A 20,190-nucleotide genomic window follows, 5' to 3' on the forward strand; every position below is an offset into this window, starting at 1 on the left:
GCTGTATCTAAAATAAAAAAAAATCCAAGAGACAAATGACGTCAAGGATCGTCCCAGAAGTGGTAGAAGTCGATGTACAACATCATCACAAGATCGGCAGATAACATTGATAGCTCGAAGAAATCGGCTGGAATCCATAAGTGGTATATCCAGAGAAATTTCTAGGCTGCAAGGACTAAATATTTCACAGCAAACAATAACACGCCGACTAAATGCAGTAAATTTGTATCGTAGAAGGCCCTTACATGTTCCTAAACTAACCTACCAACACAAAATGGTAAGGTTGCAATGGGCCAGAGAAATGGTGCAACATGGTCCTAACTGGAATAATGATGAGTCAAAAATTTTCTTGGTATCTGATTCGCGAAAAACACTGGCTTGGAGGGCCCCAGGACGACAAGCCCGACTAGAAACAGCCCATCCGCGTGTCCCGTTTGAAGGTGGCAGTATTATGGTTTGGGGTGGTATTATGAGTGGTACACGGACGCCACTGCTGGTTCTGGAGAGAAGTGTCACTGGTGCTGTGTACATCGAGGAAGTTTTAAATCCTGTCGTACGTCTAATCCGAGGGGCAGTAGGTGATGAATTTGTATTTATGCGTGACAACGCACCTCCTCATCAAACAGCAGCAGTACAAAATTTTCTGGAAGAAGAAGAAATATCTACATTTCAGTGGCCCTCGAATTCCCCCGATATGAACGTTATTGAACATGCTCAAGACACGCATCAAAAAGCGAAACAATCCCCCTATTACACTTCGCGAACTAAAAGATGCTGCTCGTGAAGAATGGGAGAGAATTCCGCAAGCCCAGCTGGACCAGTTAATCGGTAGCATGCCAAATCGTCTACAGGCATGCATACAGGCCAATGGAGGAAATGCTAATTATTAGTTTTATTAAAAATTATTTTTTTCTTTACTTATTTATTTTTAAATGTAAGTTGTACTTTCTAAGTTTTTCACTCCAAGAGAATAAATAATTTTTTTCGCATATCGTTTATCTAGTTTTGAGATTTATTTAGTATTGTTAAGAATTGAAACAAAATGATGTTTAACTATTCAGAAAAGTTTATATATAAAAATCAATAAAAAGACGAAATATTCCAATATTCCAAACTTTGGATATATGTATGTGTATTTGCCAGGAAGTTTTATAGAGCGCGAATTAAGGACTAATCGTCAATGGGGAAGTACCTAATACATAACATGTCATAAGATATTCAGACGTTACTGCGTTGTTGGCAAAAACATTGAAATATCTTAAACCTTTACTAAAGAATATGAATAGAGTATGTAATAACTACGGTATAAAGGTTATTCGGCTCTTATTGGAGCCTCATCGGAAAGAACGTAGGCTTGTTCTCCATATCCCAATTGATCCGTACTGAGAGGTTTTCGCACCCATTGCAACTGAAGTGAAAATATTAGGTGACTAGCGTCATCTGGCAATTAAAAGATGAAGTTTTCGATCCTAATAGCAGTATTAATAATATTTACAAAATATTAAAATATTACTAAAAGATTTTAAAATCGAAAACTTATTGGTCCATTTCCTTGGTAACACCTCCAAGGCTTCTAAAATTTGCAAGCCAAATGGATGCTGAAGCGAAGAAGACAAGAGGGAATTCAAAAATCTTACAATTCACGACCCCGTCTGTTCAGCTGGTAAATTCCAACAGAAAATGGACCTAGTTACTCGAAGGAGTCAGGACCAATATAAAAATAAAATAAAAATTTTATTTTTAATTCAGTTGCAATGTGAAGGCAAAACAATCTTACTTTTTAATTAGAATACGGAGCGCAGTCCAGTCCCTTGAATCGCGATTTTCGGCTCTTATTGGAGCCTCATCGGAAAGAACGTAGGCTTGTTCTCCATATCCCAATTGATCCGTACTGAGAGGTTTTCCCACCCATTGCAACTGAAGTGAAAATATTAGGTGACTAGCGTCATCTGGCAATTAAAAGATGAAGTTTTCGATCCTAATAGCATTATTAATAATATTTACAAAATATTAAAATATTACTAAAAGATTTTAAAATCGAAAACTTATTGGTCCATTTCCTTGGTAACACCTCCAAGGCTTCTAAAATTGGTAAGCCAAATGGATGCTGAAGCGAAGAAGACAAGAGGGAATTCAAAAAACTTACAATTCACGACCCCGTCTGTTCAGCTGGTAAATTCCAACACAAAATAGACCTAGTTACTCGAAGGAGTAAAGACCAATATAAAAATAAAATAAAAATTTTATTTTTAATTCAGTTGCAATGCGAAGGCAAAACAATCTTACTTTTCAATTAGAATACGGAGCGCAGTCCAGTCCCTTGAATCGCGATTTTCGGCTTTTATTGGAGCCTCATCGGAAAGAACGTAGGCTTGTTCTCCATATCCCAATTGATCCGTACTGAGAGGTTTTCCCACCCATTGCAACTGAAGTGAAAATATTAGGTGACTAGCGTCATCTGGCAATTAAAAGATGAAGTTTTCGATCCTAATAGCATTATTAATAATATTTAGAAAATATTAAAATATTACTAAAAGATTTTTAAATCGAAAACTAAAATCGCGATTCAAGGGACTGGACTGCGCTCCGTATTCTAATTGAAAAGTAACATTGTTTTGCCTTCGCATTGCAACTGAATTAAAAATAAAATTTTTATTTTATTTTTATATTGGTCTTTACTCCTTCGAGTAACTAGGCATTTTCTGTTGGAATTTACCAGCTGAACAGACGGAGTCGTGAATTGTAAGTTTTTTGAATTCCCTCTTGTCTTCTTCGCTTCAGCATCCATTTGGCTTGCAAATTTTAGAAGCCTTGGAGGTGTTACCACGGAAATGGACCAATAAGTTTTCGATTTAAAAATCTTTTAGTAATATTTTAATATTTTCTAAATATTATTGATAATGCTATTAGGATCGAAAACTTCATATTTCACATAATATGTGTTTAATACCTTGTTGTACGGCGTGGAAGCATGGACTCCCAAACAGAATAACATAAAAAGCATTAAGAGTTTCAAAATGTGGTTCTATCGACAAATATTAAAAATAAGTTGAGTCGACCGAGTCACAAATGAAGAAGTACCTATTACGACCATAAAAAGAGTACAGGGGAAAAACAAGGAATGTCATTTTTTCATTAATTTTGGGTTTTCTCGCCATCTGGTAGCAAAAACTGAGTACTATCGACTAGGCTATCGATTTAGGACAGTAAACAGAAAGATACGCCTATATAAATTTTCTAACAATTTGTATCCAGGCGAAGGATCAGGATTGTCCGCACGCCACTGAACAAAAATATGGAATGTTAGCAGTTTTTTGGTGCATTATTAAATTAATAAGTTAATATAAATTCATATTATATTAAGATTATAGAATGAGAATTGCTAGAATTCTGCTAAGAATCGCCCAAGTAGTTTTTAGATATCATAAGAATTAAACCTTTATTGGTGTTTATCTCAATATGTATAAAGTGTGATATTCCTTGTTTTCCCCTGTATTCTTCAAATAAATTAATACTTACTTATTCCACTTCACTCCATGCGGAGCATAGGGCGTCAACTGTCTGCCTCCATTCTGTCCTATCCTTTGCACTAATCTTTATTTCTGCCCAGGTTTTCCCAATAGCATTAATTTCTTTGTCCACACTTCTTTTCCACGTTTCTACGGGTCTACCTGGTCTTCTCTTGCCATGTCGTGTGTATTCTAGGGCTTGCCTCGCTATGTCTGTATCAGGTCTTCTTAGTGTGTGCCCCATCCAACTCCATTTCCTTTTGCATATTGTCTTAGACATAGGTACCTGGTTAGTTTTTGTCCATAATTCTTGGTTTGATATGCGGTTTGGCCAGTAAATGTTAAGAATCTTCCTTAGGCATTTATTTATAAACACTTGCATCTGTCCGATACATTTTCTTGACACTTTCCAAGTTTCTGCTCCGTATAATAATACAGTCTTCATGTTGCTGTTGAATAACCTTATCTTGGTTTTACTTGTCATCTGGCGTGAAGACCACATTTTCCTAAGCATATTAAATGCGTTTTGAGCTATTCCTATTCTCCGTTTTACGTCCTCCTCCGTTCCTCCTTTGTTGTTCAAAATACTGCCCAAGTAGCTAAATTTCTCTACCGTTTCTAATTCCGTGCCTCCCAATGATATTTCAATTTCTCTTGGTGTATTTATTTTCATTATCTTAGTTTTTCTGACGTTTATGTTAAGTCCGACCTTCTTCCCTGCCTCTGCTACTTTTTCAGTTTTGCGTTGCATGTGTTGTCTTTTTTCTGTTAAAAGTCATATGTCATCTGCAAATTCCAAGTCCTCAAGTTGGTTAGAAACATTCCATCTTATTCCAGTCTTATTACTAGTAGCCTTAGACATGATCCAGTCAACTACTATCAGGAATAAAGTTGGAGAGAGCGCACAGCCTTGCCTTACTCCTGTACCAATATCTATTTGTTCTGTTAGCTTTCCTTCGTGGACTATGCGTGCTGTGGACCCTTCGTAGAACAGTTTTATAATTCTGATATACTTGGGAGGCATTCCGTATTTCTCTAGCAATTTCCATAAGGCTTTGCGATCTACACGATCAAACGCTTTCTCGAAGTCTATATAGTTCACATATAGCTTATTCTGCCACTCTAATGATTGCTCTATAATCGTTCTCATCGTACAAATGTGGTCAATGCAGGATCTCCGTGCCCGGAATCCAGCTTGGATTTCTCTTATAACTTTATCAAATTCCTTCTTCATTCTTTCAAGCATGATTCGGGTCATTATTTTGCTTGTTGTGCATAGCAGGGTGATCGGCCTCCAATTTTCACATTTGGATGTGTCGCCCTTCTTATAAATTTTTATAATTAAGCCTTGCGTCCATTCTCTGGGTAGCTCTTCGGTTCTCCAAATTCTATTTAAAAGTGTGTACAGTATAGAGGTGAACGTTTAGATGTCAGCTTTTATTAACTCAGCAGGGATATTGTCTATTCCGGCAGCTTTTCATCTTTTTAATTGATTAATTGCATCTCTTATCTCTTCATGGGTGAATTCTTCGGTGTTCATGTTCATTGGTTGTCTGTTAGGTTCCTCTTCTATTTCGTTTATTATGTTCTGTTCTTCATAAATTTCTTTGAAATATTCCATCCATCTAGTAAGAATTTGTTGTTCTGTTTTCAGTACGATACCATCTTTATATTTTATTTTAGTGGTACCATTTCGGCTTGTTCTTGTCAAGGTTCTTGTGATGTCATACAATTTTTTTAAGTCATTTTCTCTTGCCGCATTTTCAGCTTCATTAATGAGTCCGTTGTGGTATGATCTTTTATCATTTCTTGCGCTTCTTTTGACTTCTTTATTTTTTTCCCAGTATTTCTGTTCTAATCGTTGCTTCTCATCGTCGTCTTTCATTACTGGTAACTTGACTTTAATTTGTTTACGTTCTTGTATCTTATCCCATGTTGTTTTTGTCATCCAGGGTTTGTTACTGTTTTTCTTGTAGCCAACTGTTTCCACTGCCGTTTTCTTTATCGTCTCTTTGTACTTGTTCCAGAGTTCCTCAACAGTGGCTCCCTCTATGTCGCCGACCGTTCTCCAATTATTCTGCATTCGCTCTCTGAATTCATTCTGTACGTCATTTCCATCTCTGATCCAGTGAACATTGTATTTTTCTCTATTCGGCGTTATCTTTGCTGCTGCTCGCAGCTTAACTGTAAATTTCGCTCTCACTAATACATGATCGGACCCTACATGTGCCCCTCTCATAGATCTTACATCCAGTAGTGATTTCCTCCATCGTCTATTTATTGTAATGTGGTCTATTTGGTTTTGTACTTCACCTCCCGGAGAAATCCACTTTATCTTATTTATGCGCTAGTGTGGAAAGATACTTCCGCCAATCATTAAGTTGTTTTGGGCACATAAGTCAGTAAACATTTCACCATTTTCGTTAATTTCTCCTAAGCCTTCTCTACCCATTACAAACTCTTTTCCCTTATTTTCTCCACCTATTTTGGCGTTCATATCCCCCATCACTATTAATATATCACTTTTATTATTTGCCTCCATTGTATCATATACAGCTTGCAGTTGCTCGTAAAATTCTTCTTTCACTACCTGTTCTTTGTCGTTGGTGGGAGCATAAACATTTATTATTGAGAGGTTGCGAAATCTTGTTTTAAACCTTGCTACTATAATCCTATCTGTCACACCCTCCCAATCTATCAATGCTCGTGCTGCGATTTTTCCCAGCATTATGGCCACTCCGCCCTCATGTTTGGCAGTTTCCTGTGTATGTCCCGAGAAGATTGTTTTTCCATTTGTAGTTTCGTTTTTCCACATCCTTTCCACCTTACCTCGCTTATTCCTAGGATTTCTATTTTGTTTTTGTCCATCTCAGCAGCTACCTGATTAGTTTTGCCGATCTCATACATAGTTCTTACATCCCAGCAGCCCATATATATAACCTTTCTCGTATCCATTTCCATAGCACTTGTCGTCATCGTTTTATTCAGTCCAGTTCCGAGGCATCTTGACGATTCCATAACAAAATATTTTTTACGTGGTTGGGTTGTTAGCCCAACGCACAACCCTCCTCCTTTCTCATCCTGGACTTGGGACCAGGCAATGGCGGAGTTAAAAATTAATCTTCTTCTTCTTAAGGTGCCGAGACCGCTTGTCGATCGTTGGCTCTCATGTTGCGCAGCATATTAACAATCATTGTCTTATTTACAGCCGCACGAAATAGTTCAGTGCTAGTTTTCCCAAACCATTGGCGTAGGTTTTTAAGCCAAGAAGTTGTACGGCGGCCCACACTTCTTTTTCCCATTATTTTACCTTGCATGACAAGGTGAAGTATGTCATATTTTTCTGGGTGACGCATTATATGACCAAAGTATTCCAATTTGCGCCTTTTAACCGTGTTCACTACTTCGCAACTTTTATTCAAACGTTGCAAAACCCTTTCGTTTGTGACTCTTTCTACCCAACTGATCTTCAGAATACGGCGGTAGACCCACATTTCAAATGCTTCTAGGTTTTTTAAAAGCGATTCTGTCAGTGTCCATGCTTCAACCCCGTAAAGTAGTACTGGGAATATATAACATCGGACCATTCTTATGCGAAGTTCCAAATTTAGATCATGACTGCACAGGATTTTCTTAAATTTCATAAAACTTGTTCTTGCTTTGGCAATTCTACTTTTTATTTCTGTACTAGGGTTCCAGCTTTCATTAATATGAGTACCCAGATATACAAGATTACTTACTCGTTCAATTGAGTCATTACCGATTGTTACGTTATAGTTATTATTATTTACGGCTGCCTGTTTACTAATAACCATAAACTTTGTTTTTCTTGCGTTGAGTTTGAGTCCATATATCGCGCAGAATGCCACCATTCGATTTAATAACGCTTGAAGATGTTCAATTGATCCAGTCAGCAACAAGGTGTCATCTGCGTATCTGATATTGTTCATAAGCATACCATTAATGAGTATTCCCTCTTTTGCGTTTTCCAAGACTTCATTTAAGATTGTTTCAGCGTAAAGATTAAACAACATTGGTGACAATATACTTATACAGCCTTGTCGAACTCCGCGCTTGATTTTTACTTCTTCAGAGCACTGATTCGCAACCCTAATACATGCAGCCTGGCCCCAATACAAATTTGCGATTATTCTAATGTCCCTACCGTCCAGACCGGTAGTTTTGAGAATATGTAGCATTTTTCCATGGCGAACTTTATCAAAGGCCTTTTCAAAATCAATCGCGCACATGAAAACGTCATGATTTACATCTCTGCATCTTTGAATTAAAACTTGGGTTGCGAATAGTGCATCACGCGTTCCAAGGCCACAGCGAAAACCGAATTGAGTACTTGAGATTCTTTCCTCAATTTTTCTGTATGTTCTTTGATGAATGATTCTAAGAAACGTTTTCAATACATGACTCATTAGGCTGATGGTGCGATAGTCGCTGCATTTTGTGGCTCTGTGTTTTTTTGGTAGTACAACAAATGAGGATTTAAAACAATCTTTAGGAATTTTTCTAAAAATTTTTTAAAAATTAATACTTAGGTACTATAAAAAAGAGAAAATTGAAATACTTAAGCTATATAATAAATGAGCAAAAGTACTCAATCCTACTACATATATGCATAGGCGCCCATATAAAAATTTTCAGGGGGGGGCGCAGGCGTGAAGATTTTGCACATTACATTTTATACACTATGGATAACAATATATAGTTTAAAGCACCCGAAAAGCTAGGGGGGGGACGTCCCCCGGCCCATGGGTATGGGCGCCTATGCATATATGGCAGGGAAAGATTGAAGGAGAAAGGAATCCGGGCCGCAGAAGAATTGGTTACACCACAAACGGACTATTAAGAACAGCTGTAAACAAAGTTCGAATAGCCTTCATGATATCCAATATCCGATACGAAAGGAACAGAAAGAAGAAGGGAATACAGAATTGTGTTCCGTTGATAATATTTTTTTAAATTTAAACCTTACAGCAAGTTGATCTTTATTTCCTTTTATATGATGTTTTAAGATATCTTTGTATAATTACAATATTTATCTTTTTTTATAATTGTAGTAATTATGGAGTTTCTGGAATTACAGCAAATATGAATGAATATGCAGAAAAAATTTTCTTCAATATCGGAAGGTATGCTTTAACCCATGGTCTTGACCCTGTCAATATTGCAAATGTAACTGAAGATGTAAGTGTAAATCTTTAAAAATCATTAATTGTCTGTAATTACCAAACTTTTTTGTAGTTTATGCTGGCATCAATTAAGTTTAAAAATGGTAAACTTCACGGAATATCCACACTAAAAAGATATCAGGACGTGCTAGCTAATTACGTACATTCCAGTAGGACTTTAATTGTCACTTTACCTATAGAATTTGTTGATCTTAAGGTTGGTTTTTTAACACAAAATATTTTTATTTTTACCCTAAGATATTAAAAATTTTCTGTAGATATAAATATTTTTTTTTATTTAGCTAATGCCTCGACAACTAATGACCATTGGCATGGTAGGTACGGTAATTTTGAACAGTTAGGTACCTAGTGTCATGTGTAGTGTGTGTGTTGAGTAAGTGTCTTGTTACTTTGCAAAGTCGACGTCGTTGTCTTTGCAAAGAGACGCTAATTGTATCCGAACGTCTGCGGTCCCTCCGGTGATTACCGATCCCACAAGGACAGAAACTATATTCATTTATTAATTTATAATGAATAAAAAATTCCCTATATAAATATTTATTTTTTTATAAATATTTATTTTTCTACGGCCGTGCTAAAAGAGCCACTTTCACGTAAGCATTTCGTTTCCGAAAGTTGCACTTTCCCGCACGGCATGCGGGAAAGTAAAATACCTTGTAATATGGCATTATAATATATTATAATACATGCAATAAACTAATATTTAGATATTATTTACTAATTTATTTCAAATTTATCTTATTGTGTTCATGTTTTAATGAAATTAACGCGATTATTTTATTCATAGGAGATTCTGACCAATAGAAAGCTACAGAAATAAAAATTAAACTGATAATTTTTGATAATTTCCCGTCGTCAAGTATATTACGTCAGATACCCTTGCTATAAAAAAATACATTCAGTGACATTAATGACGATTAATGTTTTAAAAATTATAAAAGTGATGACTTTCAACCGTCAAATATTTATAAAAACTGTGTGTTTAATTGTACTAATTTGTACTTACATAAATAAATTACAATAAAATTTTGGTTTTGAACAGTTTTATTCATGAAATAATCGCAACAAATTGCACTCGATCTCTAAAATTAATATAGAATTTTTGCCCTCGTGACACTTTGACATAATTTAAATTTATAAAAATGCCACAAGAAAATAGCTTCAGAACAACAATATTACATTGGTAATGATTAGTGATATCTTATACTGATAAATGCTAATTTTGTTGGTCGGTTGTATTAAAAGCCTGTCCTTATACTGTAAAATCTTTAACAATAATCCGTAATTTCTTCATCTAAAGTTTCAGGAACTTGAGTCTTTTGTAAAGGTACTGACCCCTTTTAAATTTATGCTTCTTTGGAATTAAAAGTAGTAAATAATAGTAAATAGTTATGATAAAGAATAAAAAATACAACAATACTTAAAAACAAGAGTGTTTGTCCAGTGCAAACTCCCAATTCTCACATATGCATGCCAAACATGGACCTTGACCAAAGCAAACATGGATAAAATAACAAAGACACAAAGAGCCATGGAGAAAGCAATGGTAGGAGTAAAATTAAAAGAAAAAAGCAAAACAACTGGATAAGTAATAAAAAAAAGTCAACGACGCAGGACAACATATAACTAGGCCAAAATGGTTCGCAGGTCATAATGGCAGACAAAGGGACAATAGGTGGAATACCACGATACAACAATGGAGACCATGGACAGGAAAGAGTGCAAGAGGAACACCCCAGATGGAATGGGGAGATGACATTAGAAATATAGGAGGAACACACTGGAAACAGAAAGCTCAAAACAGAAGCGAATGAAGGAAACTGGGGGAAGCCTATGTTCAAAATTTAAAGAATTAAAGGGTAAAAGAAGAATATGACGAAGAAATAATAGTAAACATCCGACTAAGGGCGTCTTTGAAATGTGGGTAAATATACTCAGTGACATTAGAAGTGTTACAGCCAGAATGAATCATTTCTGGAACTAAATTTTTTGGCAACACGGTACATTTTCATTAAGAATTAAACGATAACATTGGCAAGACTTTTTATTAGCATGTAATAAAAAAAATAATAATGTGTTTGGCGACCTCTTAGCTGAATACATTCCTGTACACGTCTAGGCATTGACAAAATGAGATTATCGATGACTACTTGTGGCACCTCGTTCCAAGCAACTTTAATTTCATGGACTAACTGTGCCAGAGTCTGTGGAAAATGGTGCAAAGTAAACATTCTCCTTCCCATCATATGCCACATATGTTTGATAAGATTTAAAACCAGTGAACGGGGTAGCCACGCCAAAAAATTAACGCAGCTTCTTGGAGAAAGTCCATAGTCCGACGAGCAAAATATGGGGACACGCGTTGTTTTCCTGAAAAAGGGCGTTTCGACGGCAGTCTAGATAAGGCATTAAAGTGGTTTCTAAGATGTCATCAATATAACGCGCATCTATCATACTGTCTAGAATAAACAAAAGTTGTGATCGGCTACCATAGGCAATAACCCTCCAAACCATTACTCCAACTGTCCTGTGTAGATGCCTCTCAATAGCAAACCCGATACCTCGTCGCTCTCCACGGCGGCGTTTTATCATCTTACGACCATTATGTATACCTAAACACAATCGCGATTCATCCCTGAATGCTGCATTATACCATTCTGCCACCCAATGCTGCCGTTCTCTGCACCAATTCAAACGTTGATGACAGTGGTCCGCAATTAAAGGAAGCACTCGTCTTGGGCGGAATGAAACCAGTACAAAGGCACGAATGCTACGGTATAGGGTACGTGTAGTAACAAGGCTACCTTCTACTCCAAACCATTGGTCAGCGATTTGACGCGTAGTAGCAAAACGGTCTCGCAGAGCCAGGAGTATAAAGGGCCTATCTTGACGCCCTGTGGTACGCCTCGGTTGACCAGTTGGTCTTCTTCGTGTTCCATTACATTCGTTTGCCCACACACGACACACTCGCATAACTGTCAGTGCCATACAATTAATACTACGGCCAATTTCGCGATACGACAAACCTATATCTCTATAGGCAATAATTCTACCCCTGTCAAAATCGCTAAAATGGTGGTAATTTTGGTGCCTTCGAACTCGAGGCATATTCTTGCACTGAATACAATTAGACTGAGGAATAATAACTAAAAATTTCTATACCAACCGGTCTTCATAAATTGGTCTTTTCACAAAACAATTTAAAGATAAAACTTTATTTATACAAAAACTGTAAAAGATAAAACATTGATATTGTTATCATAGCATGCTCTAAATATATTCAATGTGCTGCCAAAAAATGAATGGTAGGGGAGCATAATAACTATCTTAATAGGGAGGAATAATAACTCTTAATATGACAATTTAGAGTTTTTTTCTAAAGATATATTTTTTTCTCCCCCCCCCCGCCCTTAACGAACTCCCCTGCATTAAGAACAATTTTGGGCACGTTTGGGCTCCCCTACCACAACTTCAAGAAATGATTCCTTCTGGGTGTAACACTTCTGCTGATGTCACTGAGTATATTCGTCGCTGCCATTTCCAACTATCACTATCGAATGTGAAAAATCGGATTTTTCAGATTCGATACCTTGTGCTCACATTAACGTGATACATCTTGTGGCAAATTCTCGTTATTGTAGCTTGATTAGGAGCGCGGGAAATATGTAGTTTAAACTATCGAATATGAACATTTTTCCATTTGGTTGATATTATGGTATAGTTAGACCCAAACCCAGACATCCAAAGTGAAAGTTATCCTCCAACACCAAATTGTTCTATATGGTTCACATAATGTTCAGAAAAAGTCACACCATTTTGAGCGTCGGGTTTGGGTGGGAGAGGGGGGAGAAATCTGCAAATTCGTAGTTTTTTACGTTTTTCGTCAATATTTCTAAAACTAAGCGGTTTAGCATGAACAACCTTCTACACAAAATTGTTCTACATTAAATTTGAAATAAAAAAGGTCCTATACATAACCCTTCTAAAATGAACGGTTCCAAAGTTACGGAGGTAGTATAGTATAATTGGTCCAAAAAAAGGCCTAACTCAGATATCCAAAGTAAAAGTTTTCCTTCAACACCAAATTGTTCTATATGGGCCACATATTGTTCAGTAAAAAGTTACACCATTTTGAGCGTCCGGTTTGGGGGGGGGAGATGGGGGAGAAGTCGGTAAATTAGTAGTTTTTTAAAGTTTTTCGTCAATATTCCTAAAACTATGCTTTAGCATAAGGAATGTTCTACAGATGAATGTTCTACATAAAATTTAAAACAAAAAAGGTTTTATACATAATTGTTATAAAATCAACAGTTCCAGAGTTACGGAGGGTGAGATGTGGAGGTTTTCGATACTTTTTATATTTACCGATTTCTCCCCCCTCTCCCCCCCCAAACCCGACGCTCAAAATGGTGTGACTTTTTTCTGAACATTATGTGGACCATATAGAACAATTTGGTGTTGGAGGATAACTTTCACTTTGGATGTCTGGGTTTTTGGTATAGTTATATCATAAATATTGCCCAAAAAATATAAAAAGTATCGATATTTCACCCTCCGTAACTCTGGAACCGTTGATTTTATAACAATTATGTATAGAACATTTTTTGTTTTAAATTTCAAGTAGAACATTTTTGTATATAACATTGTTTACGCTAAAGCATAGTTTTAGAAATATTGACGAAAAACTTAAAAAAAAACTACTAATTTACCGGTTTCTCTCCCATCTCCCTCCCAAACCGGACGCTCAAAATGGTGTAACTATTTACTGAACAATATGTGGACCATATAGAACATTTTGGTGTTGGAGGAAAACTTTTACTTTGGATGTTTGGGTTAGGCTTTTTTTTGGACCAGTTATACTATACTACCTCCGGAACTTTGGAACCATTCATTTTAGAAAGATTATGCATAGGGCCTTTTTTATTTCAAATTTAATGTAGAACAATTTTGTATAGGGGGTTGTTCATGCTAAACCACATAGTTTTAGAAATATTGGCGAAAGACTTAAAAAACTACGAATTTACCGATTTCTCCCCCCTCTCCCCCCCAAACCCGACGCTCAAAATGGTGTGACTTTTTTCTGGACATTGTGTGGACCATGTAGAATAATTTGGTGTTGAAGGATAACTTTCACTTTGGATGTCTGGGTTATGCCATCTTTTGGATCAACTATACTATACTATGACTGTAAACTGGCGAAAATCGTATATTCGATAATTTTGTTTTGTATAAATTTAACTAAAGTATATTTGTACAACGCTAAATATCGAGTGTGTCACATTCGTTAGTTTGTGTTATAATTTATAACAGTTATTCAAATTATAATCTGTAAATTTTCGAAATACCGGAGAAGAACGAAATGCACATGTTTACAATTATTTGTGTGCATCTTGTTTGAGTATTGCATCCAAGAAATTCTTTTTGAGGCTGTTTATGATTTCTTTTTAACGGATTTTCATTATTTGATTATACAGTAATTCGTTATTATACATTCGCTACTTTGAAACATCGGACCGAAACAAATATTTGATTAATACAAAAAGCAAAGTAACGAATGTGATTTTTTGGAAAAAAATAAAAAGCAGTTCAAATATGTTATCAATCTAACAAGGATTAAACACTACATACAAAAAATATAAAAATTTTCCCATTTGTCAATGCGCTGATTTAGGAGTCTCTAAAAAAAGAGTTATTTTGCTCTCCTGAAAAGTACCACTTTTCACATTCGATAGTTGGAAATGACAGGGACGAATATCGAGGTATTTTAGATACACAGCTCGACGAAAGGAAGGTATGGAGAGATTAGTGGTTGGAGGCAAAATAGATGGTAAAAGAATCAGACGCTGATCGCCACTCCAATGGTCAAACCAAATAAAGAGCACCACCGGTTACTCTTTGTCTGAGGCAGCACATCACGCAGAGGAGAGAGAAGAATAGATGGCAACCATTTGTCGAATACCATAACGTCACCGCATCCTTACGAAGAATAAATTATAGAGAAGGAGGACTCTTACACAAATGCGTACATCAGTGGCGCACCCAGAACTTTCCTCTAGGGGGTTGCTTGGCGGGGTTCGGGCAAATAATAATCCCTGACAAAAAATCCCCACAAATTATCCCTGGACCAAAATCCACAGACAAAAAATCCCCGGACAAATAATTCCCACAAAAAATCCCGGACAAATAATACCCACAAATTTTTTCCGACAAAATATCCCCACAAAAAATCCCCATGAAATATTTGCTACTGAATAGTTCTCTAAAAGTTTTCCCGTGGACGCAATCGACTGTTTTTCAGCATCAGTGCATAAGAGGTATAGAAATGGCCATGAAACCGCTTTTCGGTACGACAATAATGATTAGTAATTAAGATTAAGCATGAATTATTGTAATTTTGAATTCCAATTACATGCCGAAAACTTCAAATTTTACATGACAAACGAGTGTGTTTTTTTAATAATCGTAGAAGATATGTGGAATGAGCTAAGGCTGTGGGAATCATCTTGTAATTATTCGCTTAAATCTTTTGCTCACTCTGCCTTAAATAACTAAGTTCAAAACATTGCCTATTACCTGTGTGAATCCATGAAAAATTTTTGCGTTATTAAGAATGTTTAGCTTTGTTATGAAAACGCAGAACACAGGTTTTTGACATGGCTTTTGAAAGCTTTTGAATCAGGTTTCTGAAATGTTGTTTGCAGTGAATTGAAACTGATGACTAAATATTTTTCGTTATGTATTACTAAAAAGATTACTACCATACGCCGAAGAAATAGTTGCTGACTACCAGTGTGATTTTAGGCCCGGAAGATCGATTGTTGATCAAATATTTACTATTAGACAAATGCTTGAAAGGATTGGGGGTATACCTAATCAACACGTGCATCAGATCTTTATAGATTTCAAACAGGCTTATGATTAAATTAATCATCCTACACTATGGAATAGAGCTTTTCATTCACAGTCATTTGTTTCGAGCTTCTGTCTTGTGTCGTATAATCTGTGTATAATAATATTATACACAGATTATACAACATATGACAGAAGCTCGAAACAAATGACAATAGATGAAAAGCCCTATACAATGGTCGAGCTGGGCGTACCCAAAAAACTAACTGCGGTAACGCAAATGTGTGTAAGTAACTTCTTTGCACACGTATTAGAAGAGGTGGAATTCTGGACTGAGACAGGGAGATCCGTTGTCCCCATTGTTATTTAACCTGGCCTTAGAATATGCCATGCTAAAAATTTATCCAAAAATCAAACCAGACATAGCTGTTCGGAGAGAGGCCAGATGGGAGAAAGTCTGTAGGACGGCCTAGAAAAAGGTGCAGTCAGAGAAGATCTGGAGAAAATGGGAGTCAGACAATGGGAAATAGTGGCACAGGACCGACACATGGAAGCCAATAGTAAACAACTCGCAAGGACATCGAAGAGTTATAACGCCATTGATAATGATGATAATAACTAAATATTTTTGATGTTAAAGTTACAAAAAGTAACAGGTGTTTTGCCTTACAATCAAGATTATCCTTTTCAGGACCAGCAGTTCTGATCACGAATAGGCAATGTTTTGAATATAGTTATTCAAAGCAGAGTAAGTAAAAGATTTAAGCGAATAATTACAACATGGTTCCCACAGCCTTAGCGCATTCCCATATCCTCCACGATTTTTGAAAAAACTCACACTAGTTTTTCATGTAAAATTTGAAGTTTTCGGCATGGAATTGAAATTCGAAATTTGGTAATCGAAATTACAATGCTTAATCCTCATTATTTTCGTGCCATAAAGCGGTTTCATGGCGATTGCTATAGCTCTCACGCACTGAGGCTGAAAAACATTGGAGTCGATTGCATTCACGGGAAAATTTTTAGAGAACAATTTGGCAGCAAATATTTCTTGGGGATTTTTTGTCCGGGATTTTTTTGTGGGGATATTTTGTCCAAAAAAATTTGTGGGGATTATTTGTCCGGGATTTTTTGTCCTAGCTTCGCTTGGGCACCGAAATCTTTTTCTATTGTTTCTGAAAGACAATTTACATTTTCCTACTAGTCTTTATAATTTTTATATGTTCGTGGGGTGGGGGGGGGGTTTAACCCCCAAAATCTCCCCTGGGTGCGCCACTGGCGTACATAATATACACATAAACACATGCACACCTATACCACGCTCAAATCATCGGATATCCACACCGCCATCGATTCATGGCTTAAAGATCGGTGCCGCCCAAAATCCCGACAGCCAAAATCCCGACAGCCAAAATTCCGACAGACAAAATCCCGACGGCCAAAACACCGACACGCCAGAATCCCGACACGCCAGAATCCCGACAGGCCAAAATCCCGACATGTAAATTATTATGTATTTTAAAACAAAAAATTATTTAAACACTTCATTTTATAATATAAAAGCAATACTTACTGAAATGGAAGGTTGTAAGTGACATGATAATATCTATTATATGAAAGTAAACTTGAATTCAGGATTTGATTATACATATATTATTGGACTATATATTGGCAAAAAAAAATAATTTAATTCATATACCCATGTTAAAAATTTTATTTAGAAAATTAGTTCATATTAAATGGTAAATACTTTTGTTTAGTAACAAAAAATAAAAAACAGATGGCCATAAACAAAAAACAAGAAATAAATGTAAAATATGTTAAAGAGAAACTTATCAAACCAGTCGGGATTCTGGCCTGTCGGGATTTTGGCCTGTCGGGATTCTGGCGTGTCGGGATTTTGACCGTCTGGATTGTGGCTGTCGGGATTTTGGCTGTCGGGATTTTGGGGTAGACCACTTAAAGATAAAGTCCTCTTTAGGTTAGGTACTAATATTTATCGTCCTGATAATTTATAAATTTATTGTATGGATTTTAGTTTACCTATGATTACGATGTGAGGATATTTGGACTTGGTCCAAGCGGTAGCATGGATGGCGAAATCAAGGAATTTAAGTTTTACCTTCAATTTTCTTTAGACCTCGAGCATTTCGTTTTATCAATTAAACAATTGAAGACCACTGATAGTGGGTAAGTAGAGTGTTTTGTCACAAAATATGTTTCTATTTTGAATGTTTTGTTAATGTTTTTTTTTGGTTTGACCTTGATGAAATCTTATTGTCCAAGTAAAACATATTGTGGAATAGCTTTAAGCCGGTGAAATATGATATTCTTCAAATAAAGATATTAGGTCAAACGTTTAAAAAGCGACCCTTTGAACCCATCTGTGTTTTTACGCCCAGACCTCCCATCTATCCACAAGTTTCGTGCAAAACGATAGTAGTTTTAGTTCGGTGGCTAGCAGTGTATTAGTACTGGAGTGTACGTGTGTTAAGTGATTCGAGTGTTTTGTTTGCTGTAATTATTTTGAATATTGGTTTAGTATTTCGTTTGGAGAGTGTAAAGTGTTGATTATTGTAATTTAATTAATGTGAATAGTGATGTCGCGCCCGTAGGATAATGTAAATATCGCGTACGATAACGCTGATATTGTAGAAATTGCCAGTGCTAGTGTGAATGTAATTACTAAAAAAAGTGCCCGTAAAGAAGATTCGAATGCATTTAAATGCTGAAACACAGCGAGTATGTTTGAATGTATGTATACAAAAATCTACGTACGAAATTCGGCTTCGATGAAACACTATTGGCACAAGCCACCTCTGGTTTAACAGAAATTCCACTTTCTACTGTATATAAAATAGTTAAAAATGAACCGTATCGTCGCAAGAAACGATGTGACTACAAATTTTCAAAACCTTTAAATCCGTTACTTGTAAAACTATTGAAAACCACAATATATGACTGCTACAAAAGCAATGAAATACCTACAATAGAAATAATAAGAAAGAAATTGGAAACAACCGGTCGAAATATGAACTGCTGTGAGAAAACTCTTCAAAACTGGATAAAAAAATGGGCTTTAAATAAAAAAAATTAAATAAACGTCAAGCAATAATTATGGAAAGCCAAAGAATAGTCAACAGACGTAATATGTACCTAGAAGAAATTACTAAAATATGTATAGGCAAGAAAATAGGAGAATTTATTATTTAGATGAAACTTGGTATGATACCCACGATACAGTAAAGAAAGGATGGACAGATGGTTCAAGCATGTGCATACCAGAAATGCCTGCAAATAAAGGCTCGCGGCTAATTATTGTACATTTCGGAGGAAGTGAGGGATGGGTTCCGAATGCTTTAAAATTATGTGGGAAGAAAATGGAAGATTGTAACGTTGACTACCACAAGAATATGGAAGCTGACATTTTTGAAGATTGGTTTGAAAACTCGCTGATCCCAAACTTGGAGAAAAACAGCGTAATAGAGCTTGACAACGCTTCCTATCATTCCCGACAGCTCACCAAAATACCAAATACATCTTCAAAGAATAAGCTGACCTGCAAAATTTTTTAATGGAAAATGATTTGTATTTCGAAGATTTTTACACAAAAAAACAACTTATTGAAGTTCTACACACGAAGCAATTTAGAAAATTATACGCTCTAGAGAGTATTGCCGAAAAGCATGGACACACTATATTGAGACTTCCCCCTATTTTTGTGTTTTCAATCCTATTGAGTTAATTTGGGAACAATTCAAACCAAGTATAAGGCGTTCAAATACATTTCCTAAATTTGACAAAAAGGTAATTGAGATAATTAAAAAAGAAGTAGCCAATATTACCCAAAAGACTCGGTTAAAAAATATTTTTAGATTTTGTATTTTTAATAAATAAAAAAAGAACGGGGACATGCTTGCATTTTGTGCTGAACTTTAAAAGTTTTGAACTGTATACCTAAAGTAATTTTAGATCTAACTGTGATTTTATAAAGTTCTTTTAGTATCAATAATTCTAACAATAACAAGATTAATTATAAAAGCTATTCTACATCAGTTATTAATGCAATCATGCAAGAGGTAGGGTCCCTGTGAGGTTAAATGTAATTAAAAAATTGATAAAATTAATTTTAACACATACGATGTTATGTTCTGCTTTAACGGAATTTACCTAAGTATAAATAAATATTCTTAACTACATATTTAATTACCAGAAAAAACCAGCTGCCGGCCTATAATAGCTTAAAGAAGAACTACCCAAAGCTACAAATCTTATCTATTACACTATATAGATGGCTTGAACAATACATTGTTGTATTGACCTTAATATCTGTATCGAAATTTATTAATATTATTGGTCTATTTCAAGTCAACAGTTTGCATAACAAGGAAGATCAATTAGAATGCGAACGCGGGCGGGATGAATTATGGGCCTAGTCAGGGTCAAAGAGGACATACTGAAATACGAAATCCACAGTTTTTTATCGAAAGTTACGTATGCCGCATTGAAGTTATAATATAGAGTGGTTTAAGGTCACTTATAATCTTTGTTATAGGGAACATGACAGCTTAGTGATCATCATCATCATCATCATCATCCAACCAATTCACGTCCACTGCTGGGAATAG

General features: G+C 35.9%; 1 protein-coding gene across 1 annotated transcript in view; it reads left to right on the forward strand.

The window, feature by feature from the left end:
- The window catches only part of LOC114333557 (uncharacterized), a 69,365-nt gene that overhangs the window by 20,231 nt on the left and 28,944 nt on the right, over positions 1–20,190 (forward strand). Inside the window, exons 2-4 of the mRNA XM_028283446.2 lie at positions 8,582–8,708; positions 8,766–8,909; positions 17,601–17,752. Coding sequence (XP_028139247.2) covers positions 8,582–8,708; positions 8,766–8,909; positions 17,601–17,752 — 423 coding nt within the window. The remainder of the gene's footprint in view (positions 1–8,581; positions 8,709–8,765; positions 8,910–17,600; positions 17,753–20,190) is intronic.

This window comes from Diabrotica virgifera, chromosome 2 (assembly GCF_917563875.1).
Source record: "Diabrotica virgifera virgifera chromosome 2, PGI_DIABVI_V3a".
In the NCBI taxonomy this organism is placed as follows: domain Eukaryota; kingdom Metazoa; phylum Arthropoda; class Insecta; order Coleoptera; family Chrysomelidae; genus Diabrotica; species Diabrotica virgifera.